At 38.8% G+C, this 22476-nt stretch overlaps 1 protein-coding gene across 2 annotated transcripts in view; it reads left to right on the forward strand.

Moving 5' to 3' along the window:
* The window catches only part of mcama (melanoma cell adhesion molecule a), a 64197-nt gene extending 42113 nt beyond the window's left edge, over positions 1-22084 (forward strand). Inside the window, exons 6-16 of one of the 2 annotated variants that reach the window (XM_042430468.1) lie at positions 655-834; positions 2310-2437; positions 5240-5384; positions 6443-6558; positions 7622-7763; positions 8475-8605; positions 10338-10479; positions 13345-13380; positions 16214-16343; positions 18003-18120; positions 19555-22084. In XM_042430468.1, coding sequence (XP_042286402.1) covers positions 655-834; positions 2310-2437; positions 5240-5384; positions 6443-6558; positions 7622-7763; positions 8475-8605; positions 10338-10479; positions 13345-13380; positions 16214-16343; positions 18003-18120; positions 19555-19557 — 1271 coding nt within the window. In that variant the 3' untranslated portion in view covers positions 19558-22084. The remainder of the gene's footprint in view (positions 1-654; positions 835-2309; positions 2438-5239; positions 5385-6442; positions 6559-7621; positions 7764-8474; positions 8606-10337; positions 10480-13344; positions 13381-16213; positions 16344-18002; positions 18121-19554) is intronic. The other variant, XM_042430469.1, reaches the window with a different exon arrangement.
* Positions 22085-22476: the final 392 nt, after the last annotated feature.

The following is a 22476-nucleotide window of genomic DNA, read 5'->3' on the forward strand; positions in this document are numbered from 1 at the left end:
CTTCTTCAGATGAAATCCAGGCCATATCCCATTTAATTTCAAATATAGTACATAGATTCAGCACTGGAATATCTCCTAGCCACAATATTGTGGCTAGGAGACAATGTATCTATTTTATATTTTCTATCACCTGTTTTCCATTTACTATTTTAATAATCAATTATTCATTTTAGTCATTTTATGCCAAACATTTGCTGGGTTCAGCTTCTCAAATGTGATGATTTAATGCTTTTCTTCGTCATACGTGATAGTAAACTTAATATCTTTGGGTTTTGGACTGTTGAGACGACCAAAACAAGACATCAACTACCATTCAAAAGTTTGGACACACCTTCCCATTCTCTTGAATTAGAAAGTGTGTCCAAACTTATGACTGGTACTGTATATACGGTGATTTTTCTCCATTTTCTGACATTTTGTTGACCAAACGATTAATCAATGAATTCAGCCTAAGTCTTATTGGTACTTGCCAGGTTTGTGAAAATGAATATGTTATTTACACTTTCCAGAAGTCACTTGACCACACGATTATTGTTTTTCAAATGTCAAAACACTCATTTGGTGCCTCTGATGTGTGAAAACTGATTAAAATCTCATACCAGTAGTGGTGGTGTTGCATTGTTACATATCTGTATCATCTTGTCCGTACTCCAGATGTTAACGTGTTGATCCTGGTGACTCGAGAGAGAAGCAGTTTCTACTCTGTCCAGAGCACGCTGGAATACAAGGTGGTGAAGGAGGACAAGGACGCTCATTTCTCCTGCGAGGTCATCTTCTTTGTTCCAGGAGCCGTCAGGACAGTCGAATCCAACAGCGTCAACATCACTGTTCACTGTAAGTTAACACTGAGCCTTCCTTGATTTTTTACATTTTTATTTATGTATTTTTTGACCCCTCCTCCTTGATTGATATGATATTTTGAAATAATCCTGTTATAACTCATGTTTCTTTCTGTTGATATAAGATCATTTATAGTGACTATTTAACTTAATCCTGTTAATGTATTTATCTATTAAATTGACTGTGCCATACTTTCTGTTGTTCCTAAGTTTAATATTTTTCTGTATTTGATATCATTATAACATAAATGTGGGGACTGTGTGAAGAGACTCTTTTGTTTTGTTTATTTGGCCAACTCAACGGGTGCATCCTTGTTGGAAGATATTTGTTTTTCAGTTACACATAACATAACATATGTTAATGCATGAGTCAAACTTGCACGCTGTCTGCGGAATATTCAAATGACGCGTCAGGAACACCCACACACCGATGCATCTATGAGAGTGCTGGTGATAACAGCAGCTTCTTATAATTTTGGAGGAAAGGTACAATTTTAAAAACAAAAAAATTGGCATCTTTACAGTATTTTGGTTTTGATAATTAGTGGTAGACCAATAAATCAGCCAAACTGATATATCTACTGATATTATCTCATGGCAGATATATCTGTATAGCTGTACTGTATATGTTGGCCGAGTAAGTAACAAGAAATTGCAGTACAGAAATACTAAACAAGGTTTGAGGTCATTTAGAAACAGTCAAGTTGATTTTTTTAATTGTAAAATGTCCCCAGCAGTATGTGTCTTGGTCATTTTTTTTTAAACAAATTGATTATTAAACATATTATTAAATGAGACAGATTGTTTATGTTAAAAAAATATCATCGGACAATACATCCTCAGATTTCTTAAACTCCCAAGTATTAATATCAGTATTTTTCAGGCTATATTGATAATATATTACTCCAATTCTCCTTAACCTATTAGGCAAACAGCTAGTCTTTTAAAGGGGCATTCCACCAGTTTTACACATTAAGTTCAGTTAAGTCGTCATGAAGAGTTCTACTTAACTTGTAAAAAAATAGGGTTAAGTTTGAAAAGATAACCCTGATGATGCCAATTTGACATCTTTTTGAAGCTTGACTCATACTAACGACTAAAAGTCACATCTTACTCTCTGCTTCACAGATTTTTATCCTTTTCTAACCCTTATGGAAGTACAATATTAAACCAATTATCGATTAGTCCACCAATTATTTTCTCAAGTAGTCGATTAATCGGTTAGACTATGAAATGTTCAAAAATGTTTCCCATCATCCAATAACACTTTAACAGCTACATTATTTCTCTGTTGGTCCATTGTTGTTTGAAACTGTTTTGTTAGTGACACAGTGGCAGGCAGAGCCAAACACAGTCTGTGCTGTCAGCGTTATGGAAATGGCCTCGTAAAGTGACTTTAGCAGCTCGCTGAATAAGCCTGCTTAATTTGATTTTGTGTGTGTGTGTGTGTGTGTGTGTGTGTGTGTCTAGACCCCACCACCATGGCGGAGCTGTGGAAGGAGTCGCCCCAGGGCTTGGTCAAAGAGGGGGATACTGTGGAGCTGCGTTGCCAGGGTGATGGCAACCCCCCGCCGCCCTTCATTTTTAACAGAGAACAAGTAAGAATTGAAGGCTTTTTCTCACCCTATAAGTCCCCCAAGAGAGAATGGGTGACACACAGGAGACATGTAGAGAATGTTTTTGATATGCAGAGCTCACAGGGCCCCATGTAGACATGAGTGTGCAAGGTCTGTGAAGGCTCTGTCAGCTCTGACCCTACTGATCCAGGCTGAGGTCTGAGACCGGAGGCCACACTGACAGGGCTCATGGGTAGGACTCATTCCCATGTTAGACACACATCCATTGTATGTGTGCACAATACAAAAACCTCAGCTGACTGCCAGTTTAACTTTCCCTAACTGGGCAGTCAGGGACATTTGGTTTGTGGCTGTTGTAACCATAACTTATGAAACAAAAGCATAATTTTAGCTGTGAAAGACATAAATGTGAAATTGTTTGTTTCATTGTTTTTTTGTTTTTTTTAATAGTCTGTTTTTTATTAGTTTTGGCCATCATTCTATCATCAAAATATATTGCTGACATCTGGAGACACAATGACTCTGCTAGACTCTGCTGTCACAAGACTAAACCTCTATAAAGTCGTTATACACCAGAAAACAGAATAGTTTGGTTCAGAGATGACAATTCTTACTGCTAGTGGGGTGTAAAATGTAAGGTTCAACGTTTGGGTGCTCATGAAGGAAAGACCATGCTGTTACCTGAATCAAAGGGTAAGATTTGCACGGCAACATTCATGATGCTAAAATGTTTACCAGTGTTATTCCTCCAATTAAGTTTTGACACATTGTATGTACAAATCATAACTGTATAAAAATATGGACGTTGTCACGGTGACGTCACGCGTTGGTTTCTGAAGAGTGGTTTTGAAGCTCAAAGCCATCTTGGCAGTACGTGACGCTGCCTAACACCCGGCCAATCAAAAATGGGTAAAGAGGCGGGCCGAATGGCTGAAACAAGCCACCTGTCACTCAAAGCAGCCATGTCCTTCATTATGCATAACTTTACAGCTTCATAAAATTTAAACGGGTGAGTTATAAAAAAATTCACCCCCCGTACAGTTGACATGAAAGGGGAAATTAGCTATAGAGACCAAAACCGTTTTTTGTACCAGGCTGTAAACATGTTAATTTCTACTGTAAAGTTGGGGATCTTGACATGGGGGTCTATGGAGATTGACTCTCTTTTAGAGCCTCAAGCGGCCATTCAAGGAACTGCAGCTTTTGGCACTTCCGCATTGGCTTCATTTTTCAACCGCGGAGGTTGCCGCTTGGTACAAATGCAGTCATCATAGGAAGGTATTACATTTCATTCCATAAAGATAATGTATGACTTTAGCTAATTTCATGGCAATACATTCAGTAGATGTCAAGATATTTCTCTCTGGACCGAGGGGCTGACCAATCGACATCATCAAAAGTCCAAAACACACAAGTAATCAGACAGGTTTTAAACAAGTCCAGAGTTTCGCCGTATTGTCTAAAATACGTAAGTGAAAGCAAAGAAAATATTTACAAGTTATTACTCAAACTGTCAGGTGTTTATTTCCACAAGATCTCTGAAACCTACTTTGTGGTTCAGTGTTCACAAAACACAATCTCCATAGTTTAACACACTGACTGTTTTGCAATGCAATAAACATTTAAATATAAATATTACAGACATTCAGGGTTAAACATTAAGGATTTGTTTAAAAGTCTGACCACTTGTGCTTCTTGCCATGATGTACTCCTCTGTCCAAAGGTCTCAGCAGTGAAACTGGTCAGTAAAACATTATGATGATGGTCAAAATTATGAAAAGAAGTCTCAGATTGTAAAAAATACCCATAATTTTTTTTTTAATCCCATCAACTTGTGACAATACATTTCGAGCACAAGTTTTTTATTATGTAAGTTGAATGCTGAAAGTAAATGAATGCACAAATGCTTTGGGAAAAACTATTGTAGCAAACTGGCAACCAAAGCAGGATTTTCTGGCTGCGCTTGATCACTAAAAGGACTCTAAGGATTATATGATGCACCAGTGGGCGGGTTTGATTCATCACTTGTTTTCCACTAGAAAACTCCTCTTCCCACAAAATAAGTGATGATACTCAGTCAGAACTTTCAATATAGTGATTAAGTCTGTGACTGTCACCCACAGGACTAGCCTGACAGAACGATTTCCATGTCCTTTGGAAATACAGTATGTCTAGTTTCTGTAATTACTTTCACATGATCCCGGTATTGTGGTGGAGGCTGCCTTCCCATGATGGAACGGATGTGCCAGTGGATGTGTAAAGATAACATTTATGTCAATAAGAGACAGTTCCCAGGGAAGTTAAAAAGAAGGCTAATCAGTGAAGTAACATTTTGGTTCTCTGTGTAAGATGATTAAAGGCGGCTAGGCCTGTTTTTATTTTGAGAAATGTGGAAGATGCTGAGACATTATTATTATTTCCAAGCCAGGTGCAACTGATATATTTTAGAGAAGTCTGAGACAGCATTGTTTCTAAAATGAATCATACTTGGATTATTACCAAAGTGTCAAGGTCACTAATGAACTCAGAAATAATGAAAAAATAGTTTTGAATATGGTAAAAAATGAGGTGGAGTCTAGAAAATAAGCTCCACATTGGGTGAAATTATGGAAAAGTATATAATATGGTGTTTTGCTTGGTATTGTTTTTTATGCAAAGTAAACCTTGAACTCTACCAGCTTCAAGTGTATTTTTTTTGAGTCTTTCTCTTATAAGTCTTGAGTTTAATGCTAAGTTGTGGGTGACCTGAAGATTTATTGGCCCATCTGAAGATTTCCCATGACAGTATGGTTTCAGGTTACAAAAAAAGAGTATTTGTTGCAGGAGCCGGATGTGGACTTGGAGAGCCGCGGTGATGTTTTGTTCCTGTCGGCAGTGTCACGGAAAGACAGCGGCATCTACCAGTGTCGCCCTCTGGACACCGACAGCTATACCGAAGTCAAAGGAGAAATGCAGCTGACTGTTAACTGTGAGGAATGAGCACACACACACACACACACACACACACACACACACTAGAAAACATTTTTTATTCACCTGAATTTTCCCCTATAAGTATATTGATGGCCGAAGAGCAAAACCTCCGATCTGAAAAATGCACTTTTTTGAGAAAACTAAAAAAAACTTTTTTTCTTGCAGAATGCTATTTGTTAAGGATACCCAATACATAATACACTGTGTTTGGACTATAGTATTATATTATGTGTTAACAATACTGACTAGATATTAAAGCCTTGCAAAGTGCAGATAGGAGCTTTTGCGCTTGGTGCAAGTTGGAAGAGGTTCTACAAAACGATGCTCTAAATTAAGTTAATAATTAAAATTAAATTAAATATAAAATTAAGTTTGTTTTCAGGTAAAAAGATGTAGTAAATGTAATAGTTACTACATTGTAGTATACTTGGGTCAGAATTCCTTAAGTGGGAAATTCCTTAAATTCAGTGTATTTGCTTCTTTGTCCACTGGAAATGAATGTTCAATGATTGTGTAACTCACTTGTGCTGACTCACTCTACACATCCAGGGACTCTGCATTGTGTTTTTGTTTTGTTGTGTGATTTTTCTGTCACAACGAAGGGCGGGATTATCTTGCAGACAGACTGAATATGAGCAGCCTTCCTTGTTCTCATCATCCAAAGTGAAATCTGCCAATCAGAAAATTCTGCAGATATGAAGTTTTGCGCTTTGGCCATCAATATTTCATTATATTATAATAACAAGTCTCAGTTTTTTCTCATCTTTTGATTTGCTGTTGATGCAAACTCAACACCTCCTTCATGCTTACCTGTTGACTTGATAAACTCAGTATAATGTACATTTCCACAGCACTAATTTCATCAGTAGTCATGTCATAATCCCTACTCTGCTGCTCTGAGTTTCTCTTTTTAACAGAAATATTGTTTTAATTCACAATTTGATTCCCAACATATCAACTTTGCTATTTTTTGCGTTCAGGCTTAAGCCACCGTAAAATTCAACGCTTCCCACACAAATATTGACTCACCTTGTCTGTGTTTGTTGTGTTCAGACTTGGACCCGGCTGTGGTGGTACCCAAAGACTCAGAGGTCATGCTCAAAGGAGAAGATCTGACTGCAACCTGTAACGCTCTGTCCTCCCTGAAAACATCGACCGTGTGGTACAAGGTACGTACGCAGGAACACATAACATTATGTGTACGGCTGCATCATTAGTTTAGATTCAGTCAGATTAGACTAGCAATCTTAGAGTAAACAGATACAGCAAAGAAAATATGTAGAGCAGACACATTTCAGTACAATGCTGCACTATTGCATGAATGAAGTTCCAGCATGCCGAGGATGTGTAGAATAGCAGCAGCATCGTTTTCAGCTGGAGAATGTAGAGGAATGAGCAGGCAATTCAGGGCCAGGTCACTACGACTATCATGACCTGTACTGATGCCAAACATGTCAGCCCACCAAACAAATAGGAGACATCTGGAATATTGAGAAAGGGGCAAAGTACACCACACACACACACACACACACACACACACAGACAGAGTGCAGAGACACCTACTCACATTTGGTCAAAGTCCAAGATAAGTGAGATTGAGAAAAGTTCCCCCCTTGGGATAGTTAGAGTCTAGTAAACAAGATGAAACCTGTCCACATACACACATAACCCATGTCACGTTCTGTAATGTTGGAAGATATCTCTGACTACGTTGTTAGTGGGGCCACTGTGAATACAGAGATTCCCCATCTGACACCTGTGTCTCGACCAGCTGATTCCTCTTTCATCCATCTCTTTCTGCCACAACAAGAACTTGAGAATTTAAAGAATAACTACACACCCTAAATTCTGCTAGCTCCCTCCCTCCCAGAGTATTTTTAAAAATGCAGCAGAGGACTGCAGGGTAACAACTGTAGGGGGGAATGGCCTCGTGGTTATGTAGTGTGGGAGGGGGAGGTATTTCATGACATAGATAAGTCCCAAATGGTCGAGCATTGGCCCTGTGAGGTTCAGGGCTGATTTAAAACAAAACAAGAAGGTGTTGAGCCATTTTCAAGCCATGAAATGGTGATTTTTTTAAAAAAAATGTGGTGTCAAGTGTCAATATTAACACCAGCATTAATGTGTTTCATCACAGTACAGTCATATAATTTAGTTTAAGTGTGCTTTACCTCTTTACAATGCGGGTGGCTGATTTTGTGTGTGTGTTTGTGTGTGTGTGTGTGTGTGTAGAATGGGAAGCTGGTGGGTAAGGGGAACACACTGCACCTGCAGGACGCCACCTATGACACAACAGGAGAGTATGTATGTGAGGTGACCGTTCCCTCCCTCCCCACCCTGCACACCAGCGGATCCGTTCACATCATCGTCCAAGGTCAGTGATCCGCTACACCATCAAACAACTTCTCTTTATGAATGATACGATGCAAAGGGAAGCTTCTAAATACTAGACTTTTTCTAGAGTCTTCTACATTAGATGTATCGCTGAAGCCAAAACAAAGTTTGGTGGTTTCCATCCACTAGTTTTTTAGGCATATCCAGTTTGTGCTCAAAGAATTTAGTGGGAATGCAGGAACCTCAGGGTGAAAAAAAGGAGCTGAAATATTGCAAAAATGTTTTTATGCTTGGCCGAAGTGGAAAAGTTGACATATCCAAAAAGAAGAAGAGAGAGATTTCCTCCTATTTGATCACCCTAAGTGACCGTTGGCAGGTGCCAAAACACTGATCTTTAGAACTTGAAATAAAAGATTGCATCACATTAAAAACCTACCAGGAAAGAGATTTGAGTGTGCCCTTTCAGCCACCGGATGCGTTTTACTGTAATGTGAAACATATGTGCACAAAGTAGTTTAATGTTGAACAGAAAGCAGAACTGACTGGAATTCATTTGTGAGTAAAAACAATATTTCTGTTAAAAGAGAGTATGACCTGCCCCTGTTGTTGTACTCGTAGGCTTACCGGTGTCATCAATTAGCATTTATTTATCGAAACGTATTAACAGAAAATCAACAGCAAATGGAAGTAGATCAGCAAAGAGGCTAATAGTAAGGTTACTAAAAGATGATGTGTGTGTGTGTGTGTGTAGGTAGTCCCCAGCTGCTGGGAGTGGAGCAGGAGGTGCAGCTGGAGGAGGCAACAGGCAGGATGGTGAACCTGAGTTGTGAGGCTAAGGGACATCCACCACCCAGCATCTCCTGGAACATCATCGGCAGCCAGGTATCCATCTTACCCGCAGCACTGACTGACTTCATGACAGCTGGAGATGCAATTCATCATTCAATACTCATGAACAATAGACTCTACATATGATTTAAGTTTAAAGTTTGCATGTGAAGTTGATCAGAGCAACATCTTGAATTAAAGTCTTGCACTATGAATGTATGGACCAAATCTGACAGCTGATTTATACGAAGTGCTTTTTAGTGACACTGCCGTCACTGCTATATATTTGGGTTGATGGCATTCACACAAACTGTTTGAATATGAAAGTTATTCAGTCTCAAAATACTAGTATGTAATTGGTTCAGATTTTGCAAACTACTTTTGTTCCCTGTTGTCTTTGTTTTTTTGTTTTATTTGTCTGGAGAAGCTGATAATGGCACAGCTCCATAAAGCTGAAATTATAGTTGCCACGTCCGCGAGGGTCCGCTAGGGTCCGTGTGACGTAAATTTCGTCATCAGATGGCGTGCGTGTAGGCTCTGTGCGGACATCCGCGTACCTGCAATTTGTTGTGTCCGCGTGGACCCGTCCACACCAGTCCGTGTGGTCACAACACTGTGTTCCTGTAGACGGCGATCTAATGTGTGGAACGCGTCCTCCACGCAGACCCCAGAAGGTAGTACAAACACATCAACTATCCGTCCGTGGTGTCCGCAGCTGTCCGTGTGCGCGTCCGTCCACTCGGGAGTATAAATGAAGCTTAAAGGCCTTTACACACTGGGGGGCGACACAAATAAACGACACAAAATTGCGAAATAATTGCCTGCGAATAGTTCGCATCAAAACTATTCACACTGGCAGCGATGCAAATTTGCGACGGAAACACGGAAAAACGAATTTGCGCTCCTGAGAGGACAAACTGCCTTCACCAGGCCGACTGACAGCAGGAAGTTACTGAAGCTAAACAGTTTGCATGTCGGCTCCACGGGAAGAAATCCACAGTGTTTGTATCTATAAATACATGGTGATGATGCATCAATGTAGTGAGTGAACCTACCTGTCTGCCTGCAGTGCTCACAGACAGACCGGGAGCTGATCAATCAATATAGATACAGTAAATAAGTTCAAAACACACACCGCAGGATACTCAACACCTGTCTGTGCAGATCATGCTTTGTGATTGGTTGATGCTTTTATTCGCTGTGTGAAAACTTTAAAAAAAAATCAACCCTGTTCCGAAAAAAAATCACGTCGCTTTTTCGCCTCGTAATATTCGCGTTCTGTCTGAAAGTACTCATGACACAAACAACAGTTCGAAAAAATATATTGACGTGCGAATTAATCACACGAAAATGTCCAGTGTGTAAAGGCCTTAAGTGTCACATCGGTGATTTGCAGGTGAAAAAGTCGAACCATCGATTAAAAGTTTTTTAGATAATAACCTTTGTTTCGGTTAGTTTGTTTACTATTTTCAACATAAAGCAGGTTCGACCGGATCTACTGATCCTCACATGTTAATAAAAGTTAGAATCCTTTACATACATTATTTATGTTTTTTGTTTTACAAGTTGACGAGTGAGACGCCAACGCTACTGGCAGCTTTTTCCTCGATTTATTCTGTAGTTTTGCTAGTTGTGACAACCTGCAGTATTTTGACTATGAGAGTATACTTTGTCCCAAATGCTGCATTTTCCCGTTAGCAGGTAACGCTGCTGAATGGAGAGAAAGAAATGTTCATGTTATCCTCATCAACAAGGTGTGTGTGTGTGTGTGTGTGTGTCTCCACAGAGCTGGAATGAGGTGATGAACAAGGCGAATGAGCACATGACTCACAGCGTGATCTCAGTCAAGGTCACCTCGGACATCAGCGCTCAGTGCAACGCCTCCAATGACATGGGCACTGAAGTCAAGGCTTTCAGCATCAAAGCCAGTAAGAGACTCTCTCTCTCTCTCTCTCACACACACTGGAGGATCTGTATGAGTGGATCATGATGTGGGTTCATGGGACGGAGATGGAACCACATTTAGGTTTTGAAATAGTAAATCTTCTGAAATGTGTTTGATTTCACATCCCCAGCAGTCACATTTGCATCAATTAGTGCTGGTTCATGTTATGTTTTTTCATATTTTACCCCGTTTAGTACAAATCTTTATTCAGATGTGATGGGACGGCACCACGATGCTTGTTCATAGAGGGAGCGGCGTTTCTGTTCTCTCACAGGCTGCATCACTGCTGGATTTTAAAAACCTGCTTTTTAGGCTTTTGTAAGCCTTAAGGCTCCCCTCAAGACATGTTTTAAGACATAAAAATACTCTGCCTTGAATAATAATTTGTGTCTAATATGGTTTTTCCACAAAAAAAGTTCAGTTACCTAGTTAGAAATTCTTAAAATTAAATCTCCTCCTTCTCCCTCATTAAAAATCCAGAATCTATGAATATGTAAATATTTTTTATTTAAAAAGTAATCTTCACTGTAAAGTTCGTTCTCTTTTTAGCATTTGTGCACTGGAGGCTTCAAGTTTCCACATCACACTACGTGGAAGTTGCATTTCGGACCAGGATCAGCTTCCTAAATAGTTGTGATGTCACAAATCCTGCTTGTAGGTTCACGCCTTTAACTTAGATTTTTAGCGAGCACATCTTTAAACACATGAACGTGATACATAATACGTCATTTTGCACAGTGAAGCTCAAACATCCAACTGAAGGAACAAGAAGAAAAACACTTTTTTTTGAGTGAAGGACGACTTTAATTATGATCATGAGTGCGGGAGACAGTCTCCGCATTCTCACAGTGAATCTCATCAATTTCATTATTTATTAGAGAATTCTGGTCATAATTTCCTGTTTGCTCACATGTTGTATGCAAAACATATTACTGGATATTCATAATTTTTGTTTATGGAGGGAGTTCTGTTCTGATGATTTTTGTGGTTGTGTGAAGGTTTTTTTTTTTTTAAATTTCTTATTTAATTCACACAAATTTTCTTCTTACAGTATTCTTTTTATGAAATCATTCTTTTTATGTATTTATTTATTTAATGCTTTGTTTAAACAGGTAGTCTGATTGAGATCAGGATCTCTTTTTCAAGAGACAAGAATAAACATGGACAGAAAGAAACTTCACACACGCATTTGACATTATTTTCACATTAAGAAAAGCAATTACAGACTCGAGTTTACCATTTTTAAAAACTTCAGATGAAATGAGAGAGTTTAATTTCTACATTTCTTGTAGCTCACGCCATCTGCACAGAGCTGAGTATTTGAAACCAGTTCCTCCCAGTTTAGTGTGAACATGAGGTACATTTGAAGAAGTGTAATTATATGTGACCAGAGATCAGAAGTAACGAGGCAGTTTTTGCAGTAGAGTCTTACAGATGAATAACGTACAATGCTGCAGACACACACACACACACACACACACTCTGCCTTCCTCAGCGTCTGTGTGTTAATCAGGTGTCTGATATCAGCGATTATATTGACTCCACCTCTCAGTCATCAGTTTAACTTTCCCGCCATAAAGTTTCAGGTGGCGTGGATGAAATTAAGGCTTTACTATCCAGTAAACTATACAGCGTGTGAGCAAATAGGAATTAAATGAGAGTCCTTAATTAATAATATATCGAGCGCAACAAAACCTCCTATCTGCAGAATTTTCTGATTGGCGGATTTCACTTTGGATGATGAGAACAAGGAAGGCTGCTCATATTCAGTCTGTCTGCAAGATAATGAAGATAATCCTGCCCTAAACAAAAACACAACGCAGAGTCCCTGGATGTGTAGAGAGGCTACAGCACGAGTGTGTTACACAATCACTGAACATTCATTTCCAGTGGACGAGGAAGCAAATACACTGAATTTAAGGAATTCTGAGCCTAGTATACTACAATGTAGTAACTATTACATTTACTACATCTTTTTACCTGAAAACAAACTTCATTTCATTTTTAATTTTATTTTAATTATTAACTTAATTTAGAGCATCGTTTTGTAGAACCTCTTCCAACTTGTACCAAGTGGAAAAGCTCCTATCTGCACTTTATCTATAACACATAATATAATAATATAGTCCAAACACAATGTATTATGTGTCGGGTATCCTTAACAAATAGCATTATGCAAGAAAACAAGTTTTTTTTCTCAAAAAAGTGCATTTTTCAGATCGGAGGTTTTGCTCTTCAGCCTTCGATATATAGGATAACTCCAGCCTTATATTTCATTTCAGACATTTCTTGCACCAAAGAGGAAACCAGAGAAATAAGCTCGTGTTTAACAACTCAACCTGCTCGTGCCATGTGTCATGTGTGTGTGTGTCATAAATGAGAGTTCTAACTTAATATTATATGCTTGTGGACTGTCGGACATTATATAATATGCAGCAGAATTCTCAAATTAATTATGGTCATAAATTAAAGCTTCAACTACAGAAGGAGTTTAAAAACCCATCGCTGGTGCAGCCTGTGAGAGAACAGAAAACACTCTTTTTCTTTGATTTTATAACTTTACAACTCAAACACAAGGTGACAAATACTCTGAGTCTGTGTAAAGCCCTAACGAGCATTAACCTTCAAACAGACACCCATGTTTGAATGCCAAAAAAAGCCATTTATATAACAGATAGAAGACGCCAGAACATATTCAGTCCCTCAGTTTTCGCTCACACCTCCACAGCGATGCGGGATTGTGTGTAATTAGGAAAGCAGCCGGGAATTAAATATGAGACGTACATGTGTGTGTGTATGTTTGGGTAAAAGCTGCCCCGCTCTTAAGTGTTGTTCTACTTGTTCACAGTTCCCATGGTCACCTCAACTGCTCCCTTCTCTCCCGGTAAGATCGTTACCCTACAGTCTCCTCCTCTTGTCCCTCTCGCTCCGTTTTTTTTTTTGTTTTGTTTTGTTTTTCCAACTCAAAGACTTTCTTCTGTCTCAATATTCACACTTTCAACTAAGTTCTGTCCGTGACAATGAAGCATCGGGACGACTCTATACATTATTTATGATTTTCATACAGAGACTCCACACTAGGACTTGTCTTTGGTTTGCTGGCAGATCTTTTGGATGGCCTGTGGGCTTATTAAATATTCTACTTGATATAGAGAGAAAAATCATAACACCAGCAAATTCGAGCACGCCAACCCTTGTAATGATACTTGCATTCCTACCAAATGCTCTCCAGTTGTAAAAACATTATTTGTTCATCCCAAACACAAATACGTTACAAAACACTGAAAACAAACCGTCTCCCACTTCAACAGACTTTTCCAGACAGTCGTGTATTTTTATGGCGGGTTTTTACATACCAGGAAAAATTGCTGTTAAGTATGGAGAAGGGGCATTATTATGGGGTAATTTTCTGACTTTGTCTGAGCCTTCATTTCATACCATTAAAATCTTCACTGGCCTGTTGGGAATACAGCAGCCAAATTAAGTACATTTTACTCCCACCCGTTAAAAATAACAATAAAAAAAAGGAGAAACAACGTGAAATATATCTGTCAGGAAACAGATCCTGTTTACTGGTCGCTTTTCTAATTATTGACCTCTTCTAGGAGTCACACAGACAGACAGTCTCGACTCGACTAGAAACACGTATACATTCCCTCAGAGTAGAACATGAGAGATATTTATGAAGTTTCCTACAAGCAAGGAGTACAAGCTCTATTTTAAAATTGAATTACATCACTGTTTTATGACCCTCACAATGACGTCTTCTTAGTTTGTCTCTCAGGATTTGTGGATCCAACGTATTCAAAATGCTGATCTAGTTAATGCATGATTTTACGCAGGAAAAGTGAATAAAATCCACAAAAGAGTATCACAGGTAAAGGCTCAAATTTGTGATAAATGTCGGCCCAGAAGTATCAACTGTTGGAGCAGCAGAACATGCTGTGAACAAAATTTAAGAATCAATTAAAAGTTTGTAAAAGCTCTAAAGCTTTTAAGAGGGTTAAAGCAGAAGATCATAAAGATCAACCTTTGGCTAGATAACATATTTGTATCATTTAATTAATAGATAAATTCTCAGACAAACCATGAAATAAAAACAAGGCTAGCTTGATGCAGTGATGTAAATGTCACCCTGTAATAGTAGGAAGAGCACAGGTGTAAATAATAACATTAACGATGGATGAATTATATTTAGCTGCTTCTGTCTGTTTCAGGCTCCTTGTATTGTTCATCCTGGCTCACTGCGACGCTCGTTAATGTTATTAGTAACAGCTGCACTTTTCCCCGCTGGAGCGTTAAGACCTTAAACTGCCAGAAGAAGCAGAATCTGGGAGTAAAGATAACGGAGATCTGTTTTCTTCTGTCCCACCTGTCTGCTCACAGCTCTGAATATAAAACAAAGTCCCAGGTGCACCAAAGGATGAAGAGCATCTCAATCCGTCCACAGTCTTTGCAAAACAACTACATTATTATTACTACACCGAGTTTTCCTGTGCTGCTTTCTCTGTGCTTTTTTTTTTTCTGCTGTATGTGTGTTTTTTTGTTTTCTACCAAAATATTCATCCCAACAACAAATTCACACATCAGGAAAGTTAACTTCAGGTGTTGGACAGTGGGGAGAGGTGGAGGTTGAAGGGACACATGACTCTGATGCATTAAACATTTTGGATTACAGCAGACAGCTGGACATGTTAGTAATAGTGCACTGACTTGCTATGATTTCTGTCTGTCGTCATCGTCACTAACATGCATCCTTGAAATGTCTCTTTCACACCTTCTGCTTGTGACTGCTGCTTTGCTTTATGTTTACACTTTGGTTGCAACAAAATCTGCTTTTTTTTTCACTTTTATTTACAGCTGAGTGGAGCCTGTAATCCTGACATGAGTGTGTTATGAATACAGTCGTGCATTATGACAAAAACAAATGAAACAAACAAAAGTAAATATCTCCTCTCGTGTAGTTGGAGACTGTTTGAACAGGAACCTGCAGGCTGAGCTGCCAAAATATAATCTTGGATACAAAATAAGATGACAGGGCTTGAAATGATAAACGAACACAAACTGAAGAAGCAGACTATAAAAAACAAAGTGTCCTCTTTGTTTTGAATAACTCATCTTTACTTCATGAATGTAATCCTAATGAAGTCAGATATTAAGGCTACGAGTCACAGAACAAAATAAATGACATTTTTGTGCCCAAATATAATAACATCATTTCACACTTGGCTAATTATCTCTTATGCATAAAGAAACTGAATTTGTTAAATAAGCCACTTAGGAAATAAAGTAGTTGCAATGTGAAGGTGTAGAACAGAACTTTCCTTGTTTTTAAAAGGGTAATCCGGTTATTTAGTGTCGCACTTCAGTGAAGTTGTTGAATTTGCAAGAAGCAGATTAACAAAAAAGGAGTCAGCAATATTCCGACTTTTAGATATGCACTTCCTACAATTCAACCAATAGTTTCTCTTTTGTTAGACCTTCCTGCTTGGGAAGAAGTCCATAAGCATCCCAGTTCATTTAACTTCACACCCTCCTTTTACCTACAACAGGTTCATGATCTCAGGTGCACGACTACGGCTTTGTCTACATCATCAGTGTTGTTTGTGACCGCCATCAGAGAAGAAGCTCTAAAGTTTATCGTTGTTTCTAGATGAAGTGATTCTAACATGTGATTGACCTCTCTTGTCTCTGTCTCTGTCTGTGTGTTTGTGTAGCTGAAGGCAGCGGAGTGATCATAGTGGTGATCATACTGAGTCTGCTGCTGCTCGCCATCCTCGGCAGCGTTCTCTACTTCCTGCACAAGAAGGGAAAGATCCCCTGCGGGCGCTCAGGGAAGCAGGAGATGTGAGTACCATCTCTTCTAATGCTGCGATGTCTATAGAGCAACGCAACACCTTTTTAATGTTTAATGTTTGTCTACCAATCCCAATGAAAGACCAAATGAATTGACTCTATGAACTCAGTGATGAAGTATTATTCCTCTGTGCCATAGAGCTCCATTACTGTCCAAAAAACACACACAAAACACATGAATGAGACACGCTGTCGCACTTACTGACACATTCCTTCATTACTATGAACACAGCCGATGTAATTTATTTCGGGTCAGTCCCACATTCAATCTGTAGCTGAAAATAGTCCCCAAGAAATGCACTATTTACTCCTGTTTGAGTAATGTTTACTAAAAACCACAGTGACCAGCTTGATTCAATTACCCTTTTTATCTGAAAATATATATATGTGACCTTTTTTAAAGATGAATTGGCTTGAGGTTGAGAGCCACAGACAGGCTGAGGAAGTTGAAAAGTATTGTCCTTTAAGACTAACTCACTTAAAGGTATAATATGTAATTATTCCACATTAAAATGTCTAAAAAAACAACTAGACCTATGTTATGTATTTTGTTGAGTTGTGTACTTACATTATCCCAAATATTTCCAACAATTTTCAAACCCAGAGAAATCTGTAATTTAATCAAAGTAACAGACCGTTTCATTTGGTCGCATGTCGATGGCGTCATACCTCCTCTACCAAAGAGTAAACACGCACAAGATGCATACAGCGGCGCTGTGTTTGTCCGCTACAATGGCGTCTACCAAAGAGTAACTTACACACATACAAGATAATACATCAATGTTGTGGTTGTTACACAGAAACTGTTATAAATTGACTTTTATTCAGTTTTAAGCCACATTTTCATGATAAATTTAGGTCGCTTTTAACTATATCTTTTAGTTGGAAGAAGGATTTTAGTCATTGGACGTCTGGATCTTCAGTTATCAGAGAAATAAACTGGACAAACGTTAGCAGCAGCTCGGCTAACAGCCCCTCCAGGAAGTCCAGTGGTCACCAAACATCGTCGGAGAAATATTGATTTTTTAGGTGAAACAGCTTTAATTGGTATTTTTAACGATTTTAATCTGCGTGTACGTTTGTTTTTGGAGAGGAGGAGACCTCTGCGGATAATTCGGCTCCTGGGAGAAACCGACTGAACGTCTGGATCTAAAGTTATAAGAGAAATAAACTGAACAAGTGTTAGCAGCAGCTCGGCTAACAGCCCGTACCGGACGTCCGGTGGTCGCCGTACATCGTCAGAGAAACACTGATTATTTAGGTGAAACTGCTTTATTCAGTGTTTTTACCTGTAATCACCGGGTCCGTTTGTTCTGGAGAGGAGGAGACCTCTGCGGGTAATTCGGCTCCTGGTAAAAACATCCCGAATGATTGACACTGGAGTAATCCTATCCTGGTGAAACTGGTTATTTAACAACGAAGACAACAACTCCCATGATTCCTTGCTACTTCACACCGTCATCACACTCCGTCTTTTGTTATTGTTTTGATTGAGAGACCCCTAGTGGCTGAAATTACATATTGTGCGTTTAAGAAAACTTAAACTAGGTATAATAACACAATAAACCAACGCTGATTATAACTAATGTTAAAATAAGGAATGTCATGTGCAGTTACCTGGGTTTTTGTTAAATGCCTGTCTGTCCGCAGCACCAAAGAGAAGACCACCAAAGATGACATTGTCGTGGAGATGAAGACCAACACAAAGAATGAGGAAGCTGTCCTGCTAAAGGCCGTCAACGGAGACAAAAAAGGCCCCAATGACAAGGTAACTATAGCGGTACATGAATAGGACTTCAGTATTTCACAATGTGAAAACAAAACTGTAATGTTCACTACAACCCCACAAAAAAACATACAGTTTTGCTCTTAAGTTTTTACCATTTGAGAGGCTAAAAGTAAAGTTTGTCTTTTCTTTGTGCGAGAGAAAAGCTCATAAAGCTCATAATTGGACATAAGTGTCCAAAATCAAAACAGTTCATTCTGTGAAGTAAAGTCATGGTTGGAAAAACTGAAGACTCTTAGAAGTACTGTATGTAAATGTAAATATGTAACTATGTAAATACTGTATTTCAGGAAATGCACAGTTGGCTCATTTACATGGTTGACGTCCTTTTTTAACAGAAGCTGTTTGACATTTTGGTTTGTAATGTTTTTTGGTTAGTAGATGTGGCTTTAGCATCAATTACAAATAACTTGATACCAGCTTGCTAGCATGCAGAAAAAGAAAAGATTTATGGATGTACAAAAACGTTTGTGACATGAGAATAGTTTGACATAGCTGGGATCTGGGAATGTGGTTACATCACAACAATGAAGTGTGACAGGCCATGAAACATAAGCAGTCAGATGATCAGACAGGCTGTAAACGAGCCAGAGTATCTAAACTACTTTATACAGAAGTAAAACTGAGAGCGATGGAACCTGAAATGTTGGTATTAATCCGTCACTGCTCAAGAAAACTTGTGGATGCAAACAACTCGTGTTTCCTGCCACATCGGGCTTTTAGTGATGATGCTGAGTTTCCAGATGCTATTTACAGTCTTAATTTTACTGGTTGAAATGGTGGACAAAACTAGGAAAAATAAAACATGGTAATAAACTGGAATTCTCCTTTAACCCTTTCATGCATGAATTATGATAACCTCAGTCAGGATTTTTTATTCCTCTTTAGGCATGAAAAACACAACTTTTTCAATGAGTTTGTCCAACTTAGTGGACAGATGATGAATTGTCATTTTCTCCCAACATAAAATCAATACTTGGAAATTTCAACAATTGTATTACTCCTTAGGTTTTACTTGATGTTACAAAATTTTATTTACCTGCAAGGGTCTATTACTATAGAAGGATTGGCAAGATGTTCCTGAGCTGAAGAGCATTTCCGGCGGGCAGGCAGCCATCTTGATTTTGAGAAATTTGTGTTGCACTTACAAAGGCTGGCCAATAGATGGCAGGGTATGGGATGACACACTAGAGTCCAGTGTGTTGGCTGATATGCAACTATACCATTAAACCCCATGCATATATAAGAAAACGGCTTTTGAACAGCTGTCCGCTGTAGTGACCACTATGCATGAAAGGGTTAATTACATAACGCAGCTTATTTGTCCTGTGTAGTAACTGTAGCCAGAATCACAAGAAGATGTTTGTGAGTGTGTGACAGTGGTGTTTACAGCTGTGTCCTCCTCTGTCCTCCCAGTAAACTCCCCCCGACTGACGAGCAGTGACGTCTTGAAGCCAGCTGTCAGTGTGTGTCGGAGCTGCGGAAGCCTCCACCGATCTGAAACCTGCAGGGTAACACCACCTCATAGACCGGACATGCCCCCCCCCCCCCCCCCCCCCCCCCCATCATGCTTTGTAAATCAACAGTATTCAGTAGATTCACACAGGAACAATCACATCCGTAGACACGAAACCCACCAACACACACTCACACAGGTATGACAGGTGTAATGAATGTTTGCTTCCACAGTTCCTCTGTTCTGTTTTTTTGTACTATTTCCTCAAACTGTTGTTCATTGTGTGTATGATGGTGCCTCATGTTCATCATCTTCTTTTTTTTTTTTTTTTTATGAAAGTGTATATATTATATATATTTTGTTATTTAAGATATTTTGGCACTCAGATTTTCATTTCATGGTAGCGTCTGGGTCGTGTGCATGTTGATCCGTGTTCATTGGTCCGGAGTTTTAGGACGGGATATGACGTCAGAGACCAAACGCTGCGCCTGTTCAGCAGCTCTTTACTGTTGGTTCACAGTCACACCGAGAGGAGGCTTGTCAGTGTGTTTGCTCAAGTTTTTGATTGATTCCAATATTTGTAGAAATTGATTTTAAAATTTAATGTTTTCAAGCCAAAAAAATTACGAATGCTGAGGTGTTAATGTCTCGTTTGGGTGGGAAAAAACTCTGATCAACATTTAGATCATCAGGAGACACTAAAGCTTGAAACACAAGATAAAAACTGCCAATCAGACACACTGGGGGCCTTTTCTTTTGCAAACTGCTGTCAAGCCCTTGTACTGTTTGTAAATACATGTAGTGTACAGACCTGTTAGTGGTGGCCTTGGACTGTTACTGAAGGTGAAAAGGTCAAAGGTTAGTGATCTGCTGTGCCTGTGTTGAGAATGCATCATACACTGAATTAGTTTCTTGTTTCTTGGGTTTGCTCTGTGTATTTTCTTTGTGTTTTTTTCCACTGAGAGCTAGTTGAGCCTGAAGGACTGCTCCGGTGTTTGTGCATGTTTAACACATTTACTACAGATAACACACACACACACACACACACACATCACTGTTGAACATTCTGCAAAAAGTTTTTCTTTCATTTGCGGGCAGCCATTAGTTCTTGTTTCAGCTGGCAGACACTTAAAACTTGCTCGACTTAGATAATCCACCATAGTGAACATTTCTGCTCTAAATCTAAATATTATTCCATGTTAATGTTGTTTTTACTGTAGATTGATATGGAAAGTCTGCAGACATTATGTTCACTGTGACGGTTTAAGCAAGTTTCAAGTGTTTTTAATTCATGAAACGAATATAAAGCGATCGCTGCGGAAGGTAGAAAATACATGAAAATGTCTGAATTAGAGAAATCCCTGCCGAGCTTTGAAAAACTCAGAAGATTGTTAAAATAACACTTAACGATGCTTTAAAAGTCTTTCCTGAATTCTCAAAGATTCTTTAACCATCTGGATCTAAAATTAAGAAATTAAACAAACAAAAAAAAGACAACTTTCAACCCCAAATTTAATTGCAAACAATCCAAACAAAGTCGGTAAAGCAGAAATGTCCTTGCAGAATTTGTAGGATGTTTTATTATTATTACGTTTATAAGATTATTTAATAGTTTCATACACAATTACACATTTATATTTTTATTTGTACAAAACGAAGGCAAGAAAAACAAGAGAAAACAAGAGTCACATCTTGAGAAACTGGTAAAAAAACCTTTTCATGGATGGATTTTTCTTCCATCCAGGCGTCAACCAGAGCATTGATTAGTGTTATTAAACAGCTTTCTGGGGTTTTTCAAAAATCATCAGGGATTTATCTTGTAGTACAACAGATGTTTAGCTCTGCGATTCAAACGTAATCTACAACAAGTCAGAACTGCCTAATTTGTAGTAAATCAGCTACAACATGCGAGAAGCCTGGTCTGCTCCTTTAAGGGCCGCCGTTGTGAATATGATGTGTTGGTTGTTCACTGTGTAGGTTTTGTGAAAAGGTTTGTTGCTGAGAGCGCTACATTGCCCAATGACTTGCAACATTTAACAAGTAGTGATACGTTTTTTTTCTTTGTTTGTTTGTTTGTTTGTTCCACTGAGTTGAGATGTTAACATTGTAGAAATATCCAGGTACGGGACGTCCTCAGGCAAGAAGTATCCTCATGTGTAGCGTGACGCTGTTTTTATGGTTTTAGAAAAGCTGCACGAAGCCATAACACCAAACGTCTCCTGTGTGCAGTTAAATATTTCTGCTTTGATTCATAAATCTGCATCTTTTAAGTTTTAAAAAACAACTTTTCAACACAACGTTTATTGTTCTGGACTTTTCACCAGTGGGGAAAAAAAAAACATGTTTGAAACTGATCATTGAAATTTTTTTTTTTCTAAATGTGTGTAAATTAAGTACTGTACATGTGATTCTTTGATGCTTGCGTTTTTTTTTTTTTATATATTTTTTGCAAGAAAACAATGCCAAATAAAAACGTTTCATTTAAAGAGAGACCTTTTTGTTTTGTCTCTTTTTTCTATATTTTATATTATTATATGTATTTTCTATGTTTGCAGAGGTAGAGTAGTTCATGCTGGAACGGGCTTTTCAATTGCCCAAAGCCTCAGTATGAAACAGAACAATAGTGAGTTCAGTGCTTCACAGTCCCACAGTGGAAGAGACAGGAAGTAGCGCTGCCTCCAAACCGCTGTCAGCACGAGCAAGAAATGACTTCAACAGTAGCTCAGATTTCCAGCCGGAGTCTGCGAGGAGAGACGGGAGGAAAGACAGAAAACACAGCTCACATCTGCAATGAATTCAGGCACCACGGCTCACGGCCGCCTTTCTCGATCCAATACAAACTGGCAGTTGTCCATTCGTTTAGCATACAGCGTACAACTCCA

This window comes from Thunnus maccoyii, chromosome 13 (assembly GCF_910596095.1).
Source record: "Thunnus maccoyii chromosome 13, fThuMac1.1, whole genome shotgun sequence".
Taxonomy (NCBI): Eukaryota; Metazoa; Chordata; class Actinopteri; order Scombriformes; family Scombridae; genus Thunnus; species Thunnus maccoyii.